Genomic DNA, 27,095 nt, shown 5'->3' on the forward strand with positions numbered 1-27,095 from the left:
AGACCTGGAGGCAACCGGCCCGTACAAGGGCCCATCCAGGCCATCTCAGGGACTATGTACTCTGACAATATGAATGATGTTCCTGGGTCTCCCCTGGGGAGGGGGGAAATGTTATATCTGCTCTGTTGCCTGTGCTGATATTTCATATTTCCTGATGCTACTTGAAGACGACATAATAACATTTGTGCAGGGCATGCTGGGATGCGAGTTCAGTGAAATAAACGTCTGGTATGGCTAGACTTTGACAGCTCTGTGTGTAGCGTATTGTTTACAGTTTTATTGTACATAACACTGGGGGCAAAATCTTAATTTCATGCAGCCCATGGGATCATTTCAAATGTGTATTACACAGTTGGCCCACATACACCATTAATGTATGTTGTAACAAGACTTGAACATGAAATTTGGTTGTCAGAGGAATATGAGTGTGCCCAGGCCAATGAAACAGCTCATTCATATGTAACACAATATGAACTACCATGCATGATGATGGAGAAGAGTGTATGTAACATTTTAAAGCACTACCCCTGTAGACCTAAATTAGCTGTTACCAGAATGGCAATGACCAATTCGTTACATATTAGGTCTACTTAAAGGTGCGCTGTGTAGGATGTTGGCCAGAGTATTGCAACTATGCTGCTCATTGAAATAGTGCTGCCCATTGCCAAATTAGATCCTTTCATGATTAATTACTAAATAATAGGACTAAAGTGATATCTAATAGTATGACCAAAGTACAGTAAGTTTTGCAGCTAAAAATTCTATTTCTGGACATTCAAAATGGCGGTCATAACAAATAGCCTACTTTGAATTTCATGACGGTGGTAAGTATTCATTAAAAAGGTCTCCTAACATCTGTTAATGGGCAGCAGTAGTATTAGTATTACTCTGGAAATAATACTAAAAATATTACACACAAAACAATATTACACACAAAACAAATACTTCGTTTGGCCTAACTTTATTTCAGATTTTGATTTTGGCATTTTGTCTTAATACTCCTGGCTTGGATCCTTCAAAACCCACTTGTAAATATGTATTTTGAGTTGTGCTTATAGGCCAGATGTGTGCCATTCTAAAATAAAAATAAAAAACAGTTTTGCAATGTCAAATCTGAGACCGTTTTGGATATGCTGCCAGTTCGTTTTTTTTCTGTAAAAATAGGTTTGTTTTGCCTACACACATAACTTACATAGCCTAATTCAAAACCCACTTGAATATCCACATTTTAGTTTAATTGATAGGTGAACATACGCCTTGCAGAAATAATCCAGCATGATTTGACTCAATGTAGCCACTGGGGGGAACGTATATGCTTATTTTGGCAGCAAGCTATGACTTTTGGTAGCCTACTTTTATGTCCATACATCCTTAAAACTCTCTTTAACATCCACATATGCACTTGAATTGGCAAGTTGATAGGAAATAATCCAAGATTTAGACGCTTGATTCAATAGCCATGCGTGGGGCATCCTGAATTGCTTGGAAATACATAATTGTGCCAGCAAGCGACTAAGACTTTTGATACTTATAAGTAAATAAATGATTGAAAACCCACTTAAACATCCCCATATGTGCTTGGATTGACAAAGCCATGTGTGCTGTGGTGAAATAAACCAATTTTCAGGTATTTGAGTCAATGTAGCCACTGTGGGGCAAACTGGGATGCTTGGAAATGCATAATTTTGGTAGGAAACGGCTATGACGGTTGGTAATTTTAAGTTAATAAATCATTTATTACCCACTTACACATCCCAATATGTACTTGAATTGACAAATGGATATGTGCTGAAATTATATTAACCATTTTTCAGGCATTTGACTAATAGTAGCCACTGTAGGGAAAGGGAAATGCTTGCCATGTGTAATTTTGGCATCCAACGGTTGTGACTTTTAATGCTTAAAAGTCAATAAATTGGTCAAAAAACATCAAAACATTCTTATTTTGACTTGTCTTGATGCAGAAATACATGATCTGCAAAAATAAATATATTACACGCAAATTTTCATGCTCTGTCGATGCTTAGCCCACAGCCATCCTAAAAAGGTACCATTAAAAGAAGCGAAGGAGCCATTTACAGCTTGGTAGGCGTAACACCTTTTTTTTCATGGAATGTCAACATATGGCACATATTTTGATAGAGGCTATAGTGACAAACATATCTGTAAAATATTGGCCCTCTACCTGCTTGTATGTGACTGGGAGGCGGGGCCAAAAATCAAAAATGTGGAATTTCTAGGGGGCGCTATAGAGCCAGTGAACATGGAAGTTGTAATTTAACTTATTTTTCCTATTCTGTGTGACACATAGATCTAACATACCAAATTGCAGGCTTCTACCTTTTTATGTGTTGGCTGTAGACTGGGTCAAAAATGAGGAAAAACTGACAAAAAATAGAATTTCTAGGGGGCGCTATTGAGTCTGCAAATGTGTTGGCTGCATTTTGACTTCACTCACATGTTCAGTGTGACCTATATAAGTGACATATCCAATATGAAGTCTGTATGTACTTTTGAATTCCAAGGGGGTGGGGCCAAAGTTGTCAAAAAGAGAGAAAGTGCATGAAATTGTAGGGGGCGCTACAGAGTCTGTGGCTAGGAAATCTGTAATTTGACTTAACTTACTTATTCTGGGAGACACAAAGATGTTCTACGCCAAATTTTAGATTACCAGATTGTTGCATGTTGCCAGCAGATGGTGCCAAAAATGTCAAAAAAAAGAATTCCTAGGGGGCGCTATTGAGTTTAACAATGAGTAATCCACAATCAGACTCCAATCCCATGTTTTTCGTTACACATTGATGTTGCATACCAAAGTTTGTCATCCTGCAATAAAAGGAAATTAGAAATGGTAACCCTAACCCTAATTATCACGAATTCCATAATGAATAGCCTGTAATAGAGTTATAGGGCAGTTATTGAAAACAAATATGAGCACGTGGAACATTATGTTACTGTTAGGGATTACACAAATTGAAAATGATGAAACAAACTGAAAATGATGAAACGCCTGTTGGATTAAGGATAAAATGTGGTGTATAAGGTGGTGCTACAGAACCAGTGAGTGTGTAAATTGCAATTAGATTACACAGCATAATTCAGGAAATTATTGTATGTCACATGCATGGCTTAAATCTTGGGTTCAAATAATACAATTCTTTAGAATACGGGCCATGCCTGGGTGAGTTGTTGTATGGACATGTCAGAATGTCCTGGCAGCATATAATCAACATTCTACCAGCCTATAAAGTATCTGGAAATGGTGATAGAATCCTAGTGGTCTTATAGTCTTGAAATATGTGTATCACTGGTGTACACAGGGGCACAACTACTCATTTCTGGGGGGGTATGCAAGAACTATTAGGTGCCCCCCCCCCCCCCCCAAAAAAAACCCATTATTTGGCGCCCTCCAATGCCCTCCCTTTGGTGCCCCCCTCTCTCTGGCGCCCCCCTGCAACGCATTCGTCGCATATACTGTAGTTGCGCCCCTGGGTGTACAAAAGACTGCATGGTGTAATTTCATGTGGCTGTATTTTTCTTATCATAAAAGGGATGCAACAGAGTGCAATTAGATTTCAGAAATGTTTTAGGTAACATTATTTTATGTCACATGCATAGTTTTAATCCGAGACCCAAGTAATATGTAATTCCATGAACTACATGCCATGATTGGATTACAGTTGTTGTAAGCACACATCAGCATGTCATAGCTTACCACATTTTATGGGCCTAGAAGGTAGCTAGAAATGGTGAATGTAGTCTTTAAACATCATAAGGAATGTACAAGACTGCATAATATCATTTCACTTTGTTCCTGCATTTCTATTGAGTATTCAACACCAACACATACTAAACCAGGTTTTGGGCCAGCTCTCTTTCATAATGCAGCCCAAAAAGACTCATTGTCCATACTGTATTGAATCAACTAACTCAGTGTCTGGACTTTATCAATATGCTGCACTGAAGACTCCTCAAGTCAGTGTTAGCCTAACTTGGCCTTATAACCATGACCAAAATGCAGTGATCATACTTTAAAAGACAATGACAGTAATTACTAAGGGCATCATCAATGCTAAGATGTTTTATTTATTGCATTAAACATGAAATCACCAGTAAAACAAGGTGATCAGTCGTGGTCTAATGCTTGAGGAAATGAGTTTAAGATCAGAGGGTTGCATGTTTGAATCCCAGCTTTACCTCGCCCGACATCCTCAGCTGAAGTGCCCTTGTGCAACGCACCTAAACCCACACATCTCCAGGGACTGTGACCAAAATCCTGTAAATAACTAAGACGTGCAATGTAATGATCAAAACAGTTTATTAAAAATCATTAAAAAATCATCAATATTCACAAGGTATAAAACAGCAAACAAATCAGAACACTTAGGACCAAGTCTTAACAGAAAGGTGGGAAATGTGTCAGCTTTTGTGTAAATTAAAACTCCTAATTCAATCATAACAAAGAGACAAGAACAGAACATAAAAGAAGTTTAAGTTAATGGTGAAAAGGCATTAGACATTTCCATGAATATCACTGCAACCAGTGAATATCACTGCAACCAGTTGGAATGTCATGATGCATGCATCCCATTTTGTATCTGTTCTTCTTTGAAGATTCTGTTGCTTTTATCAAGGTATATATCCAGTGACACTTTCTGAGCAGCTTCATGCAGATATTATCGCTTTTAGTGTGTCATTACAACAACCACCACGAAAGAGGGTCTAGGTTTGAGTCGCAGCTGAGAAACGCTACATTCTGTTACTACAGATGAAATGTTAAAAGGTACGCTGTGTAATATTTTTAAGCAGTTTCTTTCCAGAATTCATTCAGGCCATTCACAAATGTAACCTTTTTCAGAATACTTACCACCATCAAATTCTGAGTATTCATTATGACTGGGAAAATTACACTTTTCATGAAAACATGAAAGGAGTCCATTGTCCACCATCTTGAATTTAGTTGCATAATGTACTGTATTTTGGTCATACTAGTAAATATTGGTACATACTAGTAAATACTTGGTAAAATTCTTGAAAATTCAAAAGTCAAAATGGACAATAGGTAGCACAGTTGCAATGAGCAGCATAGGTGCAATACCTGCTCTGATCACCATCCTACACAGTGGACCTTTAACAGTATAATGTGGTCATTTAGTTCTAGGACCAGTGGTTCTGAGTGGTTCTTCATAGTGTTCAAAGGCAGTGCTGAAGAAGTTGGATTGGCTGCTTGGATTATTCGAGCTTGTGTAACGGAGGCCAACTAGCAGAGTGTGGCGTGGAAGGATAGTAAACCTCCCTCCCGAAGCCTCATACAGTACCAGCAGCGCTGAGCTATGGGACTGGTCATTTAGCTCAGCGGTATCGTGCTGTGCCTCCCATACCCGAACCGATGCGTTGACTAGGTGGTGGCAAGTTCAAGATCTAAGGGGGACAGACTGTGTGGAAACACCTCAGTTACACTTGGCTCTAAGAACACAGTTCAAGTAACAGGCTGAGCTGTCAAGTTGATGACTATGACTGGGGTCTTCATTGGGATGTGTTCTTCTGGAGACACCTGCAAAACAAAATAAATATACATGCATGGGCATGAGTAAATATATGACGGTGCATATGGCCATATAAAAAAAAACAACAACATTAACAACAACTACAAAACACAACACAGCAGAATCAGCAGTCCTCAGCAAGAGCATTCCATCATTAAACAGGAATGCTAAAATTATGATTACAAACTGTGAGAGATAGTAATACTATTAGTATCTACTATCAGTAATACTATTAGTATCAGCTCTAATTTAAGAGTGAACACCTTAGTTTCATCTCTTAATTTCAATCAGGCTCATCAAAACTTGTGTACGGCTTGTGGAGGGTACATGAGTCCAGATTCAGGAATTTGAAATTGCATCATTGAGGAGTTGAAGATATTTCCTCAGCACCTCAAACAGTGGTGGTCAAATGCTAACATACTGTGCACTGGCCCCTTATGAAACATACTAAGTTTCATGTAAAAGGGCGACCATAAAAATGTCACATAAGATGTAGTGTCAATACTTGGGCAAACATCATGTTAGTAGTGTTTTTTCCAATTTAGACAGAAGGTTAGTTTAGACAGAAGCATACAGTATGTTACCCCAGTGATTTGGCTGACATTCATGACATTGAATCGTCTAACCACAAAGAAATGAGTGGAATGCCCTGTAACGCCAACACACAATACATTCCAACAACATTCCCACAATTGCTGCGTACCTGAGACCTTAGACTTTGGTAGGCTCCAGGTCAAGCAATGTATGGGGCCACTCTTCCTCTCAATCACATTATTCCTCTGGTTGCACCTGAAAACAACACAGATAGAAGTGTACATCAGTTATTGTGATAGCACCAGTAGGTGTGGATGAAGAAAGGTGTAGATGAAGAAAGCAGCGCACCACTACATTAAATCTGCACATCAAAGACCTGCCCAAAATACCAAAACTACTTACTGTGAACTTGCTTTTTGATTATGAAACTAGGAGGCTAAAGAAAGACAGCAACATGCAGAAATGCATCTTTGCCACTTTTCACAGAAACGCAACCAATCAGAGTTCAAAGACATTTTAACCAACAAATGTCCATGACTTTTCCATGACTTGGGCACAAGTTCCCATGACTAAACATAACATCTAAAAGTGTTTCTACCAGTTCAGCCACCCATTGAGGTCAAGCCTTTTGTTAATTGTAACTATTTGATTTGTAAGCTTAATCCTGCCATCTGGTGGACTAAATGTGCAGCTGCAAAGTCTACATCAGTCACAATCTCAAGCACTGGAGCCTAGCACATTTTTTGTCTGTATATGAAATGTGTTTAACTACATGTAAAAGTGTCACTGTGAAATTACAAAAACATGCATAATGACACATTGAATGATTATATAAATGGATATTATTCCTCCTTCATTTTTTTTGTTTGATCAATACAAATTTTCATTATTGGTCCAGGAGATATGAAATCTTACTTAAAAAGGACTGTCTGTGTATTAACGCACTGGGAGCACACACGATGGACCACAGTCTGCCTGTCTCTCCTCCACAGCATTCCCCATCAGAGCAGTCCTCCAGGACAAACTTGTTACATTTTGCTGCTGAAACAGAAGAATGAACCATAGCAAGAATAGAAGGTGAATAGCCTACCACAACATATCCGTCACAAATAGACCAAGCACTACATCAGCGATTCCAGCGACGGAAGTAATTGACTTTGCATTGAGTCGCCCAACAAAAGTGATTCGGGCAACTAGAGGCAATTCGCGCGACTTGAGCGACAGTTTGTAGTTTTACTTATTATTCAAATTAGCTATGATGTGGTATTGCAACAGTCGCCACAGCCAATTGGAATGTTGGACTGCTTGCATTCTGCTTTTAACGGACATACTTCTATCACTCTTGCTGCACAGTCCAGCGATTCTCTGTTGCTTGATCTTGTCGCCACCGGTGTATTCGCCTGGTAATGCACTGTACTTCTGACAGAAACACAACCAATAGATATTAAATCTTACTTTGAACAGACTGCACATTAACCAATGCAATGGAAATACACATCACTGACTTAAGTCTACTAACCCCCTCAGCAATTGTATTAATGATATCAATACAAGTGATTTTCAAGATGAGACCATTTCCATACAAGGTTGCAGGGGGTAGATATTTTTAAGGGAAGACTATTTGCATAAACTCTAACCCCTCTTTTATCCAGCTCATCTACTATTCACCATCGTAAGGAAGAGGTATCATAGTGTCCTCTCAGCCAATATGATGATGCTCGTCTATGCTGTCATTGTCATTTTTACAGTATTAATGTGCCTCTTTGGTTTTGCTAGGCCCCTCCTAGTCTTCCCTCTCTTTCGTTCATTGGTTTTGTGAACATACAAAGGACATGCCTAAAAACTGCATTTATAATATTGATAATTATATCCTAATGTCACCAGATAGAATGAGATCTGATAAAGAGGGATTGAGATTTGTGTTGTACTTCAGTTAAAAAAAACACAGCATATGAATTAAATGAAACTACTACTTACCCATCAACAGTTTCACTCCACTGAATATTTTGGACCTCAGGGAAAACTGGAGACGTAAAACTGTAAAGTAAGATTTAGACCAAAAGAAATAGTAAGTCTCTTAAATGTGCAACAGAAAAACCACACACAACTTCAGTTAGATAATGCATACAAACAGCCATATGAAGACAATGTTGTCATATTCTGTGGAGAGGATGGAAAATATAACATGCATTAAATCAACGAGAAGATTGTGCTTAGAAGAGACAATTAGGTTGGTGTGACTTAATAGCTCATCTTATTTCTGTTCAGATCTCCTTTTTCAGATATTTTCAACGGCACTTTGACTTTGCACACAAAATGCACATTAATACTGATTAGTTAGTGATGCAAAATGAGCTAATGTCGAATTTGGAAAAGCCAGAGACCTTGGAAAGGGAGAACAATCATACAACACCTTTGGTAAAGCTAGGCTAACTTAGTTGCACCACACTGAACTTGCAGCTAATTTTGATGTTACATGCAAACCAGAGGTGGATGTGGCTGAGATGGCACGCATATAAACAATCACGTTAATAAATTATGGACTAAACAAACTGTTAACATCACAAATCACGCGAGTAATACAATACGGGTGTAGAAGCAGCTAGCTCGTAAAACCAAGTTAGCTTAACAAATGAAGTGGGAATTGTGTGATAAACAAATTGCATGATCATCCCGATGTGCCGCTGTGTCAAGCATTCAAATAGGGTAGATGATAAATATCTAATTTATCAGATTAACTTACCAATTGATGAATAAAGCTCAGCCAAACCACATCAGACTGCAGGCAGTACAATCAAATCCACAATCCAATGCATGGAGGTCGCGATGAAATGACATCATCATAAACAGTGGGGGTACATCAGGGTTATTTACAATGAATATTTCAAAAACCTTACTGGTTGAATGGTTTTCAGCCACAAAAGTCTTCTGGACAAATACTACAAATGCTCTCGTATAGGATAAAACAGCTTCTGTTATTTTATTAATATCCTAGCAAAACAGACTTTTGTCTAGGAACTAAAATGTGACTAAAATAGCCCATAAGCTCAGTATTTTGTTGTGGGGATTTAATTATGAAGTTGCAATACGCGGTTATGTGGAGCAACATGAATAACGGCTTATTTTTCAGTAAATTAGGCTACAAAGATGTCAGGGGGGCTCCAGACAGCAGAGTGGCCACTGCGCATGTGTGACATAAAAGAGAATGCGTCCTTATATTGACGCAATTTTGAGTTTGGTTTGCGTGATAAATGAGACGCAATCCTTCGAGATCAGGCTCCTGAGTAGTAGAAGGTTAAGTCAACCTTGAAAACAGAAGCGTTCATTTTCATGTTGTGTGGGTAATCTATTATTGGAGTTACCAGTTTGTGTAGGTTACCTTAGCCAGATTTATGACTTAATCATGTTCTTGGTATATGCTACCCCCAGCATTGTATGCAAACCAGTTGCCTTCTTGAAATATCAGCATCAAGAGCTGCCATAAAAGTCACATATTCGCCTTAGTGTGGTGATCATTCTTACAGCAGTTAGCCTACATTGTAATAGAGCAAGCTAGTCTACTTCATTTTGCAGAGGCCTATTATTACATTCTGGGCCTATGTTTAGTATATGGTTCAGAATAACCTATGCGATTGGTGTGTAGGCTAATTGTGAAACAATAGAGCTCTTCAGCGTTGACGTCAACTTGTATGCGGCGTTTGGACTACCGGTTCCCTGGCGATTTTTTACATTGCAAAACGCCATAGAGATTCAGGTTTGGCAAAAATATAAGTTGCACGGCAACAACGAACATTAGCGTGTCCCCGCATCCCTTTCTCATTAGTGGAATGGATCGTATCATCATGTTGGTGTATTCACATGTTAAATCATGACGATTATAATTCAATATTGCTAACCCCTTTCTGATCATTAAAACTTCCGAACTACATACTTTCCTTTGGTTGCCATGGGTACAACCTTCCGCACGTACATGCCGTTAGATACAGGCGCCATTTCTGTAGTCGCCAAAAGCTTCCGGGTTTAGCATATGGACGCAACATCGTATTTATGTCGAAGTTTGACACAAAATGATCAACCATGTCATACCTACAGCCTATTTTTAACACCCTCGACAGTTTGCGGGGGTTCGCTAAGCGCGTGCTTGCACTCGGAGCTTATTTGAAATTTACCCCTATTCATTCCCAATGGAGGCCGGAAGCCGATAGGAACCAGGACGTCCTTAAATGCTAACATGAAAGACTACAATCTACTACATGCTTCCTCTTCCGCTGAAGAACTCTATAGGCCAGTGGTTCCAAACCTTGCAGGCCTTATATGGCAGTCTTATGGCAGATTGTAAATGGTGTTTCAAAGAGAATATTGAATAGTTATATTAATTAGTAATATTTATCGGTATTTTTTTACACTTTCAGACGACCCCATTTGAATTCCAGGTGACTCCAAATGGGGTACCGACCCAAACACTGCAATAGGCCTATAACAACATGAACAGTTGTGCTTTGAATGAGGAGGTGCTTTGCATGATAACTGTTAATTAGTCACTACGAATCTGAATTTAAACGCGATTAATGTGTTTAGGAAGTAGGCTAGGCTGTGGTGATTTGGTTGATAAATGTTGTGTTCTGATTCATAAGGTCATAAAAGAGTAGGCTCAGAGAGAAAAGAGCAAGACTTTGTAGCAGCACGGGCGCGTCACGTGACTACCTTCCTGAAGGAAAAAAAATCTCCAACATTATTTCCAAGCACCATGAACTCCTGTGGGCACTGGGCAGCCTTCGTGAACTTTGTCCTGCAGAGCGAGAATGTCAGGCTACATTGTAGTACCCGAGGAAGAGGCCATATAGCCTACATTTCACAAGTGCTGCACTGCAGTCTGCAGCAATAGGCTACACAATGCAACCAAACAAAATGCGGAAAAGGTCTGGCCGAGGACAAAAAGCGAGTAAAGTTGTTTCAGCAACAAGTCATGACGTCTCGACAGAGAGGTAGCCTACATTTTTAATCATCTACGTTCGCAGCGATGGCACCCAGTGTTCTTTTCGATGTTAAAGTTTATCAAATTAAATGCAAACTAGCCTAATCCATGAACCGTATCACGGTGTTGTTTTGTGTAATGATCTAAAGGCAGCCCTCCTGGTTCGGACGGTGTGCCAGGATTTTCGCCAAGCTGGTGGGGGCTCTCTGTGTTTTTTACTACTTCATGGTACCTGTTGCAGTGAGACTTTACCCTGGCGTCTTGTCTCACCCATCGCTCTCGTACGTCGGTGAGTGATATTTTGTAACCTGTCGTCGTCCTTGCAGAATGAGATGGGGCTATCGTTCGCCCACGTCCAGTGCACCTTGCTGCCCTACAAAACCCAAACGCATGATCAGCAAAATGGCCAACTGAGAGAAAGGCCATTATATTGTTACGTCAAACTAAAGAATTAAACAGTTCAATCATGTCTTTTGAGGGCTCCAGGTAGGCTTAGACCTATCTATTGAATTTTAATGACAATTGTCACTGAGGCAGCCAACTGAGGGTTGCCAACTCCCTGATCCTGAAAAGAGGGACATTTGTCGGAGGGGGGGTCTGGGGGCCCTCCCCCAGAAAAAATTGTGTTTTTTAGATGCAATTTCCTGCATTTTAATGTATTGAAAAGGTTTTTTCAACCTACCCATGACAGAAATCATGATGGTTTCTTATCCAGACCGCAATCTTACTAATTTCAGGATTTTGTGAAATTAATTATTGTAAAATGGTATTGTGTTTATAGTTTTAGGCCTGAACCAACTGCTTGAATACACTTCACCACTACCAAAACATCTCTGCTACTACCGTCTCCCATAGCAACACACACGTAAATTGGCGTAGCCAATCAGCTGCCTGATCAGAATGTCATCAAATGCCAGCTGCTCTGATCATTGGACAAAATGTAAACATTTTTATTTTGGTGCACAGTAGGTTGCCTATCAAAATTTCTAAATCAGAATGCGTCACATATCACCAGTATATCATTGGACGAAATGCTTCATAAGCATTCCGTAAAAAACAAAACAAAAAAAAAAACAAAACGTCAAGACTCATTGAAATGCGGGACGGGAGCCGTTCTTCACGGGGCAAATAAAATACACCTAAAATTCGGTACGTCCCGGACAAATCGGGACGGTTGGCAACCCTCACTGAGGCTACATGATTGAACTGTGTAGGCCTAACCTTTTGCAAAACCATACCCCAGAGTGAAAGGTGGGTCAACTGAACTGACTATGTATTATCCCGTATTGCCCGACTATGAAACTTTTGCCATTATTAGGGAGGAGTAAATGTGTAAAATTATATAAAAAAAAGTTAAATTATGTTTTACCACCAAATGTATAATTTACTAAAGGGTAGGGAATTTGTTTTTGTTTTTTTATGAAGAGCTACCCTATCTTGCAGTCCATTCACCAAAATTGGCAAATGTAGCCTTTAACCAAAGATGATGCTGAAACATGCAAACTGCCCTATCTGCCATAACATACAGTTACTGCACTCTGTTTGGTTTTGGAGTCCACTTTTTAAAAGTAAAAGTATTCTTTTAAGTAATAGAAAGTGCAAATCTCGAATTACCCATATGAAAAGAGCAGATACTGCACTTTTGAAATGTGTATAAATGAATAAATAAATAAAAATGCAAATAGCGTATTGGCTTTGTAGGGCAGCATACTTAATATTGTGTTATATTATATTAATACAGTTTTTCTGACACCCACCCCCAGCCCCATACCTCACCGATGTCAGCCGACCATTGGATTTCGCCCTCAACCACACAATTAACTTTCGCCTGTCTCCTGAGAAGGGGATATCACTGGGAGTATGGTAGGTATGCAGGGCAAACAAAAAGGTCTGCGTCTGCGCCTTGACTTTGAACCATGTAGCGTTTGGTGCATCTGCTCACAAAAAAGTTAGAACAGGTAAAAAGTAACAAAAATGAGACATACTTAAGTCAAAAGTAACAACTAAGTCTGAGGATCTAAACTGGAGCAAAAAACGTTTCAGGCCTTGAAAATCGGTTAGGCCCGACATGTCCGTTGCCCCAGATTAGATCCTCAGATTTTGTTGTTACTTTTGGGCATTTATAACATTTTTTGATACAAGCCTTGTGTGCGCCTCAATCAGGTATGCAGGGCATACAGGCTAATAATGAACACGTTTGGCACAAGGAGGGTAGTAGGCTACTAGAAGCCTATGAGCCACTCGGGCTGTTGAGCGGTCATTGTTTATTTCACCCACACTAAGGCAAAGAAGTTAGAGTTGAGATAAGAAGTTGATGAATACTTGAGATTGAGAATAAGGGTAAACAGAGGAGATTCCCTCTGTTGTTTCTTCTGAGGTGTTGTTCAATGAATTATCACAGCTCCACCTCCTTTGTCTTAGTGTTGCTCAACTTTGCCTTAGGTAGGCCTATGTATTGTATTTTTAGCACCTCTTGCTTCTACTTAGGTAGCCTTAGGAGAAGTATTCCAGAAACAATTGATCACAGAGCGATAGTAATATGAGAAGCTGAAATATACCTCAAGAGACAAGAATGAACTGCAGTTGAGCAACACCACTTTCCTGTGGGTGAAACCACTTGCCAATATTCCCCTTTGCTGAAATGTGAGGTTATGGTCACATAGCCTAATTCAAGATTTCTGTCTGAATTTATTGTCAAGGAAAATCCAATCCAAAGTTCCTTGATGAAGGTCACCAGACCAAATTGCAAATAAACTTCAAATGAAGACAGTGTGCAGGGATTTTTAGCTTCTTACCGTACATTAATTCTGGGGCTCTCATTCGACACATCTGACCTAAGGAGGTGTGCAAGAAGACATAAGAAAAGAAACTCCATATCACTTTTTTTCTTTTTCTTATTTTCTTTATCATTACTAGGCTCACAGTTCAAGACAGCTTGTCGCAGGAGGCACAGGGTAAGGACTTGGAATGGTACCAGCAGACCATAGGCAATGGAGCACCAGTATTCATCTATCTGCATGGAAATACAGGCAACAGGTGGGATTTTGTTTTCTTTGCACTGTATGCATTGGTGTTAAACGAAATAGTTGCGCTGAAAAATGTGCCCTTAATTGAAATGCCTTGTGTTCTTCAAGTGCAAGTGGGAAGTAGAAGGTTCATGGTAAAAAAACAAAAAACAAAAAAACAAACAAAGAACAGATTTTGTTTGGTAATGTTAACCATTTGAAATGTTTTATTGTTATAATGTATTGCTGTCCATGGTTTCAACAAAACATCTTTAAAAAGATGATGTGAAGTGCATGTTTGCTCGTAATAGAGTGATGAAATATTCCTGCACTATTCCTCAATGCTGTATATTCACTAACTTGAGGGCATTTGGTTTGGTTTGTTAAATGTTGTGACGTATCCTATAGCGCAGGGGTGGAGAACCTTTTCCATTCCAGGGGCCACTTCAAATTCACCCGTATTATGAACATAAACCAGGATTTCCCCCGGCACTTTCGGCCTATATTGAAGGCAGCCACCTTTAAAACAGACCCCACCTTCTCTAGGTCCCCTGAATATAACTTAATTGTATTGCAAATGTATTTTCTAAGTTTCCTTTACAAAATGTGTCACATTTCATGTGAAGCTGCATAACATTAAAACTATATCGGGGCCAGATGAAACTGCCTCAAGGGCTGCAAACGGCTCACGAGACATAGGTTCCCCACCCCTGCTATAGCGTTATGTTGTAATATACTGATTATTGTGGTGATTGTATTGGAATATCCACTGTATTGTTAGTGATGAATTGGAGATAGTCCTGTACTGTATTGTATTGCGAGGTACTTTGTGATTCCCTGTGGCTGACACTAGCCATTTGTGTGTCTTCTGTGCTGTTGACAGAGGTGCGAAACACAGAGTTGGAGTTGTGAATGTAAGTATAGAAAAAAAAACAGTGATACTTTTAGCTTTAACCCAGTAAAAGCTAAACACAGCCCCCGTTATAAATTAGCTGTTACCAGAACGGCAATGACCAAATTGTAACGAATTATCAACTTTTTAGTGACTATTAAAGCGTCCCACTGGCGGAATCACGTTAAGAAGCTACAACACCAACTAACATGCTGACGACAAGTTTTCTGTATGATCGCAGGTTCTGAGTGCCGCTGGCTTTCATGTTTTGGCCGCAGACTATAGAGGTATATTATAGTAAATCAAGCAACACTGATTCATTTGTAGACAATGTATTATGCTGCTGCATGTTTTGTATGCTATGAACACCACTTGTGTTTGTGATTTTGAGCCATATTCATTAGCAGACTGTAGCCAAATTCATGTTTACTTTCGAGGCAGTTTCTAGATGATTGGGTCCCATCCTATTCACAAAACTGAATCTCACATGGTCCCATTTTTGGAGTTTTCTGGTTTCAACTGAAATACTGTCAGTATGCAAATATTGTCAACAAGCTACAGAATATTCCGTTTTCGTGTGTGGAACATCATTCTCCAACAGGAATATTCGTGGAACACAGCTGCATTCAGAATAAAGAAGGAGTTTATGACTCAAGTGCAAATCAGATACTGCCACCATTTTATTTAAACATATTCCCTGCATGTCAGTGCGATCATCCTCAACCATTTGATCCTGATGTGCTATTACTAAGCATGTATAGAAAGGCACAATTGATTTATATTTGAGAGATTTACTGACCTGTATGTTGTGTGAGCTGTAGTGCATATACAGTGATGACTAACAGCGCTGACCTCTGCACAGGGTTTGGGGATTCCACAGGTGAACCCACTGAGGCAGGCCTGACCACTGACGCCGTCCACCTGTACCAGTGGGTAAAAGCACACAGTGGGAATAGCCTTGTCATCATGTGGGGCCACTCACTGGGAACAGGGTAGGTGATAATACAGTGGCTGACCTGATGATGCATTGTCAGCTATCAAGCAGAGCATCTGTACAGATTCTGTTTTTTGTTTATTGGATTTTCCCACCTGTAAGTCTCTACTTTTTTCTCATTCTTTGAACCCTGTGACTTATACCCAGGGGTGAAAGTAGTGTTCATGTCTTACCGGTGCTATTCCATTAAATTATAATTAAATTACATTATCTCTTCTTGACTATTTCAGGTAACTTGAGCTATTCTCTTCATAGGACGCGTGTTTCAAATGGCAGTGTATATTGTATATTTTCTTCTTAAATAGCACACCTTAGTTTTTTTCCAGTATGGGTTTTTGGCCTGCATTAAACCTATTCTCTTACCGGTAGAGCGCACTGGCCGTAAATGTTGTACAGGCGCTGCACACCTGTCTACTTTCACCACTGCTTATATGATTACGTGTGATGAGCACAAAGTGAAGGGGATTAGCTCTAGAGTTCAGCTCCAGAGTTGTGTAAATATCCCACGTGGGTGCGGCCAGAGAAGGTCTAAGCAATGAGAAGGGTCACTGCCATTGGTTCCCACTGTACGCCTCAAAAACATGCAGTTCCATCTATGGTGACTGTGGGAAAGTGATGACTGGGAAACATGAATGGCAGTCAATGGGGGCTACATGTTGTACTACTTTTAATCCAGTTTCCAGTCATCAACCTCATACCGTAAATTCAAATGTACTGTTAAGAACTATATATATTATATTATATATATTATATATATGTATTATATATTATAAGAGGAGGTATTGTCAAGTTATTTGGGTGTTTGGTAGACTATTTCTACCTTCGCTGACAATCATTCTGCTAATGTATATGGATTTGGCCTCATACATTTGCTGACTCATTGTATAATATACTAGAGGCACAAAAATCTAATTATGGCTCATATGAGGCATGTTATGACTAATGTATAATTTGACAAATGTAATATTAATATTTCGGGGGAAAAAAAAATGTACAATGTACAATTTACACTGGGCAGCTCCACTGAAACCCATTACTTCTTTGACGTGCCTGCGGTCACCATCTAGCTGCAGTAGGCCTACCACCTGGACATCTTCATTCGGATTTATTTGACGGAATTCTTTTAACAATAAGAGCTTTTCATAAATAAAATATATTGGCCATTACATCATAAGGTGACACTATACAGTGTAAGTTAGTAGTAATGTGCTGAGTTGTGTTTTATCTTTTACAGAGTATCCACCAACACTGCGGTAAAACTTCAAGAACTAGGTATACTCTAATTTCATGTCACTTAAAAAGTAGATGGTTACATTGCCTATACTTACTACACTGCCATGCTATTGATTTACTTGGTGACCACTTCATTTCAAGATTGTGAAATTATTCATACATTAATCAAATTGTTATGCATTTGTCATATGTCCATTGCACCACATCAAACTAATAACAATATTACACCAATGTCCATGTTATGGTAATTCAATTCAATACAATTACATTGTTTTGAAGATTTTTAAGTCATATCATGGCAATCTGTGGAACCCTTTAAATGATCAAAAATGTGTTCGTAAAAGAAAAAACTTCAGGTGTCAGGTTCAGATTTTTTTTTTATCACACATGTCATTTCAGTGGCTCTGTTGCAATCCCACTGCACTTGGCAAACATGTTTAAATCAGAGATGATTGATAAGGTAGAGGTGGGTCATAAGGAGTTCCTTCCGGAATCCATGTGACGTAAGGTTTTAAGCTGCAATCCTATGGCAGCCATGCCCCTTTAGGGTTATCGGATTTCATGGAAAGCCATTTAAAAGATCAGGCTGGATCCCACTTTAAGGAAGAAAAGTCCGCACTCACAAACTGCGTCTCATTATTTATTTATATTACCACCATGTCCAAAAAGCAAACACGTTTCGGCTATCAAGCCTTAATCAGTGCGTGGTACCACCGCACTGATGAAGGCTTGATAGCCGAAACGCGTTCGCGCACCCAAAGACTTTCGTTTTTCCAAGAAGTTGGGCGCGTCCTTTGCCAAAACTTGATCCCACTTTGTTGCATTGATGGCACCTGATATGATTTATCATGGTTACCATATTGAAAATCTTTGTTTAAACACACAGTTAAAATCTTAGTTTTTTTCCCACAGGGACTCCTCTTGATGCTGTGATACTGGAGGGGGCCTTCTCACGTGTTCCCAAAGCGCAGGCAGGAATGCAGCATCCGTTTGCCTGGGTAGGCTTCAAAACACACAGGATACACTACAACAGATTTAAAGGAGAATTCCTGCTAATTTAAACATGCAGGTGTTTTGGTCTCGCTACCTTTGACCTGTTGGTACCCGACGACGCAATACTTTTGTTTGTCAGCCCCTTCCAAAATCCTGGCCATTCCAATAGGCCTACATGCTACAAATACCATTCCAAAAAGTTACTGCTGAGTTGTCATGTGTCTGCTGATGTTCCATAGCTTTTGAGATGATATTTGGAGTAGGAATCGACTTTAATCGATGAATGCGTTAATCGATTGAAAAAACATAAATCACAATTCATTGCCAATTCAACTGACAAGAGACTCAGGTGAAATGGGCATGTGAAGAGTGTGTGTGAAGAGGGGTGTGAATAGTGGGAATATTTAAATCACCTTTGGATTAAAGAATTTAAATATAATTCATTATCTCACTTTCTAATTTATTTTTTTAGATTTAGTAGGTTTTTTTTCTAGAAACATTGAGATTTTGGGGGAAAAGCGCCGTTAATCAATTAATCGAAAAGTTGATCGACAAGGCAATCAACTAATGATTAATGAATTAATCGATAATTTGTATCCCTAATTTGGAGTATGTCAAGCCATTTCTACACAAACCATCCCCCATTAAAATGGCCAGGATCTCAGAAAGGGATGCCAAAAAAACGCTACGCCACCACTCACAAGTCAAGGGTGGCATGAGCAATACACCTGCATATTGAAATTGGCAAGAATTCTCCTTTGACTTACAAAAACACAATTAGAACAATGACAAAACACAAAACCTCTTTTTTTGCAGTTCTACTTTAGATTCCCATATTTTGAATACTTTTTCTTGGACCCCATGTCAAAGAACAAATTGACCTTTCCCAGTGCTGAAAAGTAAGTGTATTATGCTACATGAGAAATATTTATATGTGTCTGTATGAAAGTCTCTGAAAGCATATGATACGGTTGAAAAACACTCTCCACCTCTGTCATATTTTCTTAAGTGTAAGGAAAATGAGGACCCCACTGCTGATTCTTCATTCTGAAGATGATCACCTTTGTCCACCCTTCATGGCTCAGGAGGTATAATCTTTGAAAACTCTGTGTGTGTGTGTGTGGGTGCGTGCGTGGGTGCGTGCGTTCTTCTGTGTGTGCGTGCGTCATGGGCGTAATTTATGGTGGGGACGGTAGGGACACGTCCCCACCAATATTTAGCCCCCTACTGTGTAATCACGACCGGTGTTGCCGGTAACGTAGTCGCACTATTTTTTTTCAGTAACGTGTAGTCTAACTACCATTTCAAAACGTCAGATTAAAGTTATTAAGACACCGTGCGTTACTATTTCTGGTACATAGGCCCGCCTACTTTTTGTTTCAAGCGAGGAGTTTGTGGCGACGCCTGAGGATATGATATGAAAAAAACCCTTTTATGATAGGCCTATGAAACTTTTATGAAAGACGATAGAGGGATAACTTCGCCCTGCCATTAAATCAGATTGTGGGGAAATGTAGTAGCCTAGCCCTACGTATAGGCCTACAAACGGTTCTGAATCTTAATTAGCCTATTCGAACAGTTGTGCCGACATCATCGGCAATTTCTAATTCACTATTTGGGTGCAGGGAACGGAGCTCTGCAGATGCGTAATAGTTGCGTGACAAGCAGAGAGAGGCGGAGAAAGGTGAAGGATAAAGTGGCCTATTTAAGAAGAAATGTGGTCTCTGCGCAGCGCAGATAATAACGAATTGAAATGCACATTTGATCTACTGATACGGGTGTAGCCTATTTAAACTATCATCGAAAGGACGGGCAGGCTTCAGAATCTTCAGTCTTCCTTTAAAAAAAAACTGTCAATGACGGACAAACCTCTGTTAACGCGACCCATGTGGTAAATGAAAGAGTTCCTAAAGTACACTTCGGCAAAACATTTCCATTCTTTCATTCTAAATTAACCTGGCTTTGTTTTACAGTCTATTTAACTGTAGGACTACTTGAGTAGCCTAGACTAATTTGCTGCGACTAGGTTCTGATCTCGCTGAACATCCAACGCGACTGAAATGGAAGCCTTCTTCCATGACGAGTAGGCTATGTAACCAACATCATTCAAAAATCGCAGATAGGGCCTACACCTAATCATTGTGTTGTATTGCATTTCGGTCATGTAGAAGGGCTACAAAGCTAACTGGTATGTTGTAACATTAAAATTCGCCTACAACGTGACACAGTTGGTGCGCTATGCGGTGACATCGCTGGGATTTCTGTCAAGACGCGCTGCGCAAAGACACTTGCACGCGCATGTGTGTTGCCTGTAGGCTGCTATGATGCAAACACAGCTACAGGCAGGAAGAAAGCGAGATATAGGGAGTTAGCCTATGACCATGAAGAAGTGTGTTGTTTTGTATGTAGGCTACAACAGTCCACACAGCATCGCTAATTTTGGAGGATAAAAAGGGTCAGTCGGCACCGGAACCAAAACATTTTTTTTCTAGGCCCCGTCTTATTTATTTTTTATTTCAAGAAATGGTTAGCAAATGTCAGTGTCATTTTTGTTGCTGTTAAAATAGGCCTAAATGTCAATAAAGTGAGTAGGCTAGGCCTATTGGCAGAACTGGTGATCATTTTCATGTTAGGCAATACCACTTTGCTGACATTTGAACACAAAGCGACTTATATGTTATTTGGTAAAAGTCTCTGGAGCAATGTTGTATCAGAACTAGCTGCTTTGGTCAATTTCACTCCAGTCATGGATGGAGGTGTAAACAGAGGTAGCCTAAGGGTGGGATTTAAGCCTGCAACCGTGTGATTGAAAGACCAACTTCCTAAGGAACGCTCGTTGACATATCATCTGCTCATTGATATAACATCTGTGTGCCATGAACTTATGATTGATAATCAGCTCCCCCCCACACACACACACACACAATGAAAATTGTCAAAAATCATCCCCCTCTAAAACCATTGAGCTACATTCATTCATAGGCTAATACATTCACATATTGCGTTAAAATTGTACTTTTAACAACTGTATTTTCTAAATTTTCTCGGGGGAGAAACCCCCGAACCCCCACCAATTTTATGTCCCTACCAATGTCAAAGTCAAAGTTACTCCCTTGGTATGCGTGCATGTGTTTGTACTGTGCGTGTGTGTGCGCGTGCGTGTGTGCATGCGTATGAGTGTGCGCGTGTGCGTGCGTTACATGTTGTTATGAGCCAAAATTTGGGTTGTCTTCTAAGCATTCTCTCACAGAATAACAATAGTTTGAAAGAACACTGCTGTTTGCACAACAAAAGCTACGTTACAAGCTGTAACAGTTAGAGAGGCAAGAAAACCACAAACCAGGTTATATAGTTAAGGCCATGGGTAGCAGAGGGTAGCCTACAGACTGTGGCCTGCACAGAGCGGTAAAGCAATATATTTTTTATTTCTTTTTAGATATTTTAGATATTTCTACATTTTCTTTCTTCTCAGCAACTCTTTTTGTCTGAGGCATTTGCCATGTATATACAGTAAACTCAACTACTCCCAAGATTTGCTGCCATATCATTAACGTTCTTCTGGAGTGAATGCCAAACTTCATACATCTGACACGAAGCTTCATGAAATGGCTTATAATGTTTCACTTCATGTATTAATCAGAATATAATGTATATGTGTTTTAGATACCAAATAAATTGTGCAGTACTCAAAAGCATTTGTCAACACAGATCTTCTCAAAAGATAATGGATTTCAGTTATACAGTCATGAACTGCACAGCAATGTTAGTCACTTGTGCATTTAAAACATAATGGTACAGTATATAATACAGCTATTTAACAGTCATCACGGTCATCATATATTTTTAAACAGTTATATGAGATTGCCCGGAGTTCGGTAGACTCAGAAGAGCATGTGAAGCTGGTTCTTTTCGAGGGTGTCCATGGATACCTGCACAACGGCCTTTACAGGGACGCCCGACTTCCTGGAATCCTCAAGTAAGAAAATCCTGCTTAAACTTTCATAAACATAATTGAAGGTGCGAAATGCACACCAGAAAAAAGCAGAAAGAAAACAGAACAGAACAGAAAGAAAACATTAAGCTACAACTCTGGAGAGTGGCATTTTTTTGTTTCTTCTAAAAAATAATTAAAAACACCTGAGGCTAAAAGAGAAATGTATGTACACAGTATGCAGTGTTTCGGAAAAAAACTGCATAAGTGTGACAATTGTGACTGTTTTCTCTATTGCAGGGAGTTTGTGTCTTCAATCAACGCTTAATGCAGGGGTGGGGAATTTATGTCTCGAGGGCCATTTGCGGCCCTTGAAGCCGTTTTATCCGGCCCCCTTACATAATTTTAATGTTATGCAGCTTCACATGAAATATTACATATTTTATAAAGGAATCTTAGAAATTCTATTTGCAATACAATTAAGCTATATTCAGGGGACCTATAGAAGGTGGGGTAAAGTGCAGGGCAAAATCCTGGTTTGTGTTCATAGTATGGCCCTTGGAGGACTTGTACGGCCCTTGGAGCAATTTGAAGTGGCCCTTCAAATGAAAAAGGTTCCCCACCCCTGGCTTAATGGAAGCGTTGTGGTAGGCAATCACGCCAATCAACACGGAGTAAAATACAGCTGTTCTTTTAGCTGTTCATTTATAGCAGCTGGCAATGTGAACATTCCTCAGGGAAAACCATTTTGATACACTTTATATCACTACCACTGCAATGGATGGTTAATATAAGGGTTATGATTGTGGTAGGAAATATTTTATTGTCCAAGTTATTTCTACAATGTAGGTAGTTTATGTGATTGTTTGAATGTAGGGTGACCAGAAAACAATATGCACATTCATGAATAATGCTTGGAAATACTGCACATATGCGAAAATCAAAAAAGGGTGGTATGTTCCTTTAAAACGTTCTTTCTCCCCATTTTTGAAGCTCAATGAAATGTAATAGTAGTTATACGAACAGAAGGTTAATGAAATATTATGTACAGTAATGAATTGAAGTAGTGGGGATTGACTCCAACAGTGTCCAAGCATTCATTCGAGTGGTCTGGTCACTCCCTGATCCTTTGTTACTGTGCCATGATTTGATTTTATACTGTATGACTTATCAACTATCTAAATAAAAATCAGAAACCCTCTATTACCGCCTTCTTTAATGCTTCCACTGCAGTTGTCAAGTTACTACATATTCACTAGTTTGCCCACTTGATCAACTATGTGCAGAGAAGGATAGTAGAATGGGACCACTAGTGAAATGGCGGAGCAAGGGGAGGAGGTGGGGTGATTCAAGAAATTGTCATGCTTGAAGGAGAAGGCCAAATTCAATGAGGAGGCGGAAGCAGGTAAGATGGCTGTCAATCACTCCATATAGGCTTCCTCCTGAACTACTCCTGACAACATTAGGGATCCACTCCATTATCCAAACTTCCGTCCTCCCTTGTGCTTGTGGCCTCCTGATGACATCGCAAGATAATTATAGAACTTCAATATTATTTATTATTTATTTATTCATTATTTTCTCAGTTGCAATCAGGGCCGGTTTTTAGCATAGGCCGGCTAGGCGGTCGCCTAGAGCGCCATGTGAAGAAGGAGCGCCGAAATGGCGCTCTCCTATGCGTAATTTTGCGATATGAAGTTTTTTTTTATGAAGTCGCAATCAACAAAGAGTGGCGAAAGCGCTCCTCACGGCAAAGCGCCCCTCAGCCAGTAGTAATATCTCTTCCAACTGTCTCTGGGAAGTCTGTGAACCAATAAACAGACAGTTCTGAGAAAGAGGGCGGGACGAGTGACAGCTTGCGATCTATTTTGAATTTGGAGACTCACTCGAGAGACAGAGGGGCAAGCGTAAACAGTAGTGCTGCTCTGCTGGATGGAGATTATTATGTTCTCATTAAACCATGATGCAGGAGTTTCATAGGGTGTTTTGGAACTATGTGATTTAATCAGCAACCGTTTGTGATTATGGAAAGCCTAATAGTTATGAGTTTACTATTTGGAATTAGAGAGAAAAAGAGCTTTGTTTTTGATCAGAGAAATCGCTAGTTAGCATGCTAACACTAGCCAAGTATGCCAAGCAATGAAATCCAGTAAAGTAGCTGTTAGTAGCCTACTCACTACTCACTAACACCCACCTGATATCATAATACTTGCTTAGGTTGACAAGCAATGTAAAGTAAGACTGGTGCAATGTTTAAAACAATTTTAGCTGCCATATCTCCTTCCATCCACATGAATTACCTGCTTGTTGTAAGCTTAAAAAAAAACGTTAATTTCCAGACCAGAATGACATAGCCTACATTAATCATGTAACAGAACCATGCACAGCAGACAAGTGAGGCTATTTACTATATTTTGTATATTATGAAATTCAATAGCGTGACAGCTCTTCTCCCTTTCTCTCACCCTGTCCCTCCAAACACATAGATAGCCCCCTTCTCATTCTCCTACTCACAAATGCACCACTATTTCCAGTCCAGAAATGAAATTGGTTTGGAAGACAGCAGCACAAATGTGTAGCTTATTAAAATTGTTATGCTGCCATGCTTTGTGATGCTGTAGATAGTGTAGATCAATGCAGACCTCCTTGGTAGGCTTATTGTCTACACATGCATTTTACATGCAAATGTACTGTATCACTCTCCTGGCATTTCAATTTCACGTTACAATTCAAACACATTGATAACCTCCCTCTCATCTGGGGTTGGGGGCCCCACCACCATCACATCCAACACACCACACAGTGAAGCTACTTTCATGCGACTCAATCTGATGTGTTGTGTTGGTCGCCTGTCAAAAAGAACCACAAATCCATTTGATGAAAAACGGTTATTGTTCTTGATGCTATTTAGTTAAACTTACTAAGGATATTAGTCTTGTGTTCTGTGAGGTATAAGAAAGATTTTTTTTTTCTTTCAAAGGTAAGGGGGGGGGGGGGGTCGCCAGAACTCAAACTCGCCTAGGGCACCAAATAAGCCAGAACCGGCCCTGGTTGCAATCGGGATGCTGAGGGGGGAAAAGTCTCCCAAAAGTTGTGCCTACTAACGGACACACACACACACACACACACACACACACACACACACTGAATTGTTCTCTCCACGTCAGCGTAGTGCATGGCCACAAGCACAAGTAGAGGAAGGGAGTTTGGATAATTGAATGGACCCTACGTGTTCACACATGGAGTCATTCATATGGACCCCTGAACCCACAGTTTGTGATGGTTAATCAGTTGCTCAGTTGTTATTTATTATTACTTCATCACTTTACTGTTATTGGTCCATCACTGTTACTGTCCTCTTGCACTTAGATGTCAGTCTGTTATGTCAGTCTTGTGTATGTCTATGTCTTCTTAGCATGGTATAGAGAGAGAAATGTAATTTCAATTTCCTTGTATGGCCTGTGCGTATGAAGAAACCGACAATAAAAGCTGACTTGACTTGACTTGACTTATCTGATCTCAGACACTATTACCTGAGGGCCAAAACATACCAAGGCGGAACGGAACGGTCGCAGGACGGACGCGGTCTTTCTGCTTAGTTTTGGCCGGCGTGCTTTTCTCTGCCTTGCACACTGACAGCGTCGGCGTGCGCGGCCAGTCCTATTCAAAACCCTAGCCACAGCCAAAGCTAGCATGCTACTTTGCCATTCATTTGAATGAGACACCGCCGGTCGCCGGCGTGAAAAATACGCTCGAGTTCTATTTTCCAAATGCAGCGCGGCGCGGAGCCGGCTCCTGCGCCGCTGACGCCCGACTACCGCCGGTTGGTGTGTAAGGACAGATAGGTTTCAATGTATTTTCACCGACGCCGGTAAAAAACGTGGCCGTTCCGCGACGCTTTACCGCCTTGGTGTGTCAGACCCCTGACTTTGTAATTAACTATGGCTATCTTCTTATTGCAATTTCCAGTTGCTCAGTACACCCTGACATTTAGGAGACCAGATAAGCATTGCTCATTGCTTTAGAGCAATGAGCAATTTACCACTTGGAATATTTAGGCCTAATAGCCTACAGTTTGTAGGCCTACATAGACCCTTTTATTACGAACTACTTTTGACTCTCCAGTTCAGACTATTGTGGACTAACTAAAAGTGGCGAAGAAATTCGCTTTTAGGGTAAGTAGCCTATGCCATTTTATTGAGAATTCAAATTCTACGACTTACCATTCCTACTTTCAAAATTAGTTTATTCAGATGCACAAGCATGTTCATCAGACCCGTATCGCACTCTGTCGCACTCTAGTGGAGAAGTCTTGAATTGCTTGTTCATCCTGTAATTATTTGATTGGACACAAGCACGCGCTTTGATGAGGAAGTGGTGACTGTCGAGAGGCTTTGATGCAAAGCTTTCTTCATAAGCCGCTATTGCCCATAGGCCACATTTCTGTATTTCGGTTTATGCAGTATGAATATTTTGACAATGTTTGTCTGGGGGTCAATGTATCCTAAATAGCCTGCGCAGCTGCTGACATCTTGTTTTTTCAATGACCCAATTTCTTAACCTACCCCCTGCGGACGGACGGGACCTCTTGTCACAGTGAACTTTCCACCTAATAGGAAAGCGAATTGATCATTGGGACTGCTTGTTCGCTTGACGTTCAATCGAAAGGCTTACCATTTTCCATAAAAGAAAAAGGAGTCTCAATCAGCCGTAGCCTATGTGTAACCTAACGAGAGAACTGCGGCACATTGACAGGGTAAACAGCAAATATGCGGAGAAGATCTGACAGACAGGGGAAACCTGCAGACGATAATCCACGAGCAATGCAAGAGCAACAAGAAGCACACGAAACAAGTCATGACGAGCACGCACCACAAAGGTTGAGTAGAACTATCAGTAATGCAAACTGGCAACAATATCCCCACAGCTGAAACATTTGTGGACCTCTGATACAATGTGTCCCGTTTGACAATAGCCTACACAAGTGAAAAA

General features: G+C 40.1%; 1 protein-coding gene and 2 long non-coding RNA genes across 4 annotated transcripts in view; 1 reads left to right on the forward strand and 2 right to left on the reverse strand.

The window, feature by feature from the left end:
* Positions 1–4,299: 4,299 nt before the first annotated feature.
* Positions 4,300–7,080, reverse strand: LOC134468551 (uncharacterized). The gene is made up of 3 exons (XR_010038838.1): positions 6,996–7,080; positions 6,250–6,335; positions 4,300–5,554 (listed from the first exon to the last, which is right to left on the reverse strand). It is a non-coding gene; the product is annotated as an uncharacterized LOC134468551 (long non-coding RNA).
* A 204-nt stretch (positions 7,081–7,284) lies between these two features.
* On the reverse strand, positions 7,285–9,353 carry LOC134468552 (uncharacterized). The gene is made up of 3 exons (XR_010038839.1): positions 8,824–9,353; positions 8,058–8,117; positions 7,285–7,496 (listed from the first exon to the last, which is right to left on the reverse strand). It is a non-coding gene; the product is annotated as an uncharacterized LOC134468552 (long non-coding RNA).
* Positions 9,354–10,851: 1,498 nt separating this feature from the next.
* The window catches only part of LOC134469239 (lysophosphatidylserine lipase ABHD12-like), a 25,639-nt gene continuing 9,395 nt past the window's right edge, over positions 10,852–27,095 (forward strand). Inside the window, exons 1-13 of one of the 2 annotated variants that reach the window (XM_063223385.1) lie at positions 10,852–11,065; positions 11,205–11,344; positions 12,819–12,918; positions 13,972–14,091; positions 14,944–14,974; positions 15,194–15,239; positions 15,815–15,944; positions 17,181–17,218; positions 18,092–18,177; positions 18,989–19,071; positions 19,182–19,260; positions 22,024–22,148; positions 22,404–22,612. In XM_063223385.1, coding sequence (XP_063079455.1) covers positions 10,974–11,065; positions 11,205–11,344; positions 12,819–12,918; positions 13,972–14,091; positions 14,944–14,974; positions 15,194–15,239; positions 15,815–15,944; positions 17,181–17,218; positions 18,092–18,177; positions 18,989–19,071; positions 19,182–19,260; positions 22,024–22,148; positions 22,404–22,431 — 1,098 coding nt within the window. In that variant the 5' untranslated portion in view covers positions 10,852–10,973 and the 3' untranslated portion in view covers positions 22,432–22,612. Of the gene's footprint in view, positions 11,066–11,204; positions 11,345–12,818; positions 12,919–13,971; positions 14,092–14,943; positions 14,975–15,193; positions 15,240–15,814; positions 15,945–17,180; positions 17,219–18,091; positions 18,178–18,988; positions 19,072–19,181; positions 19,261–22,023; positions 22,149–22,403; positions 22,613–27,095 lie in introns of those variants that run through there. The other variant, XM_063223386.1, reaches the window with a different exon arrangement.

The sequence above is a fragment of the Engraulis encrasicolus genome, chromosome 18 (assembly GCF_034702125.1).
Source record: "Engraulis encrasicolus isolate BLACKSEA-1 chromosome 18, IST_EnEncr_1.0, whole genome shotgun sequence".
Taxonomy (NCBI): Eukaryota; Metazoa; Chordata; class Actinopteri; order Clupeiformes; family Engraulidae; genus Engraulis; species Engraulis encrasicolus.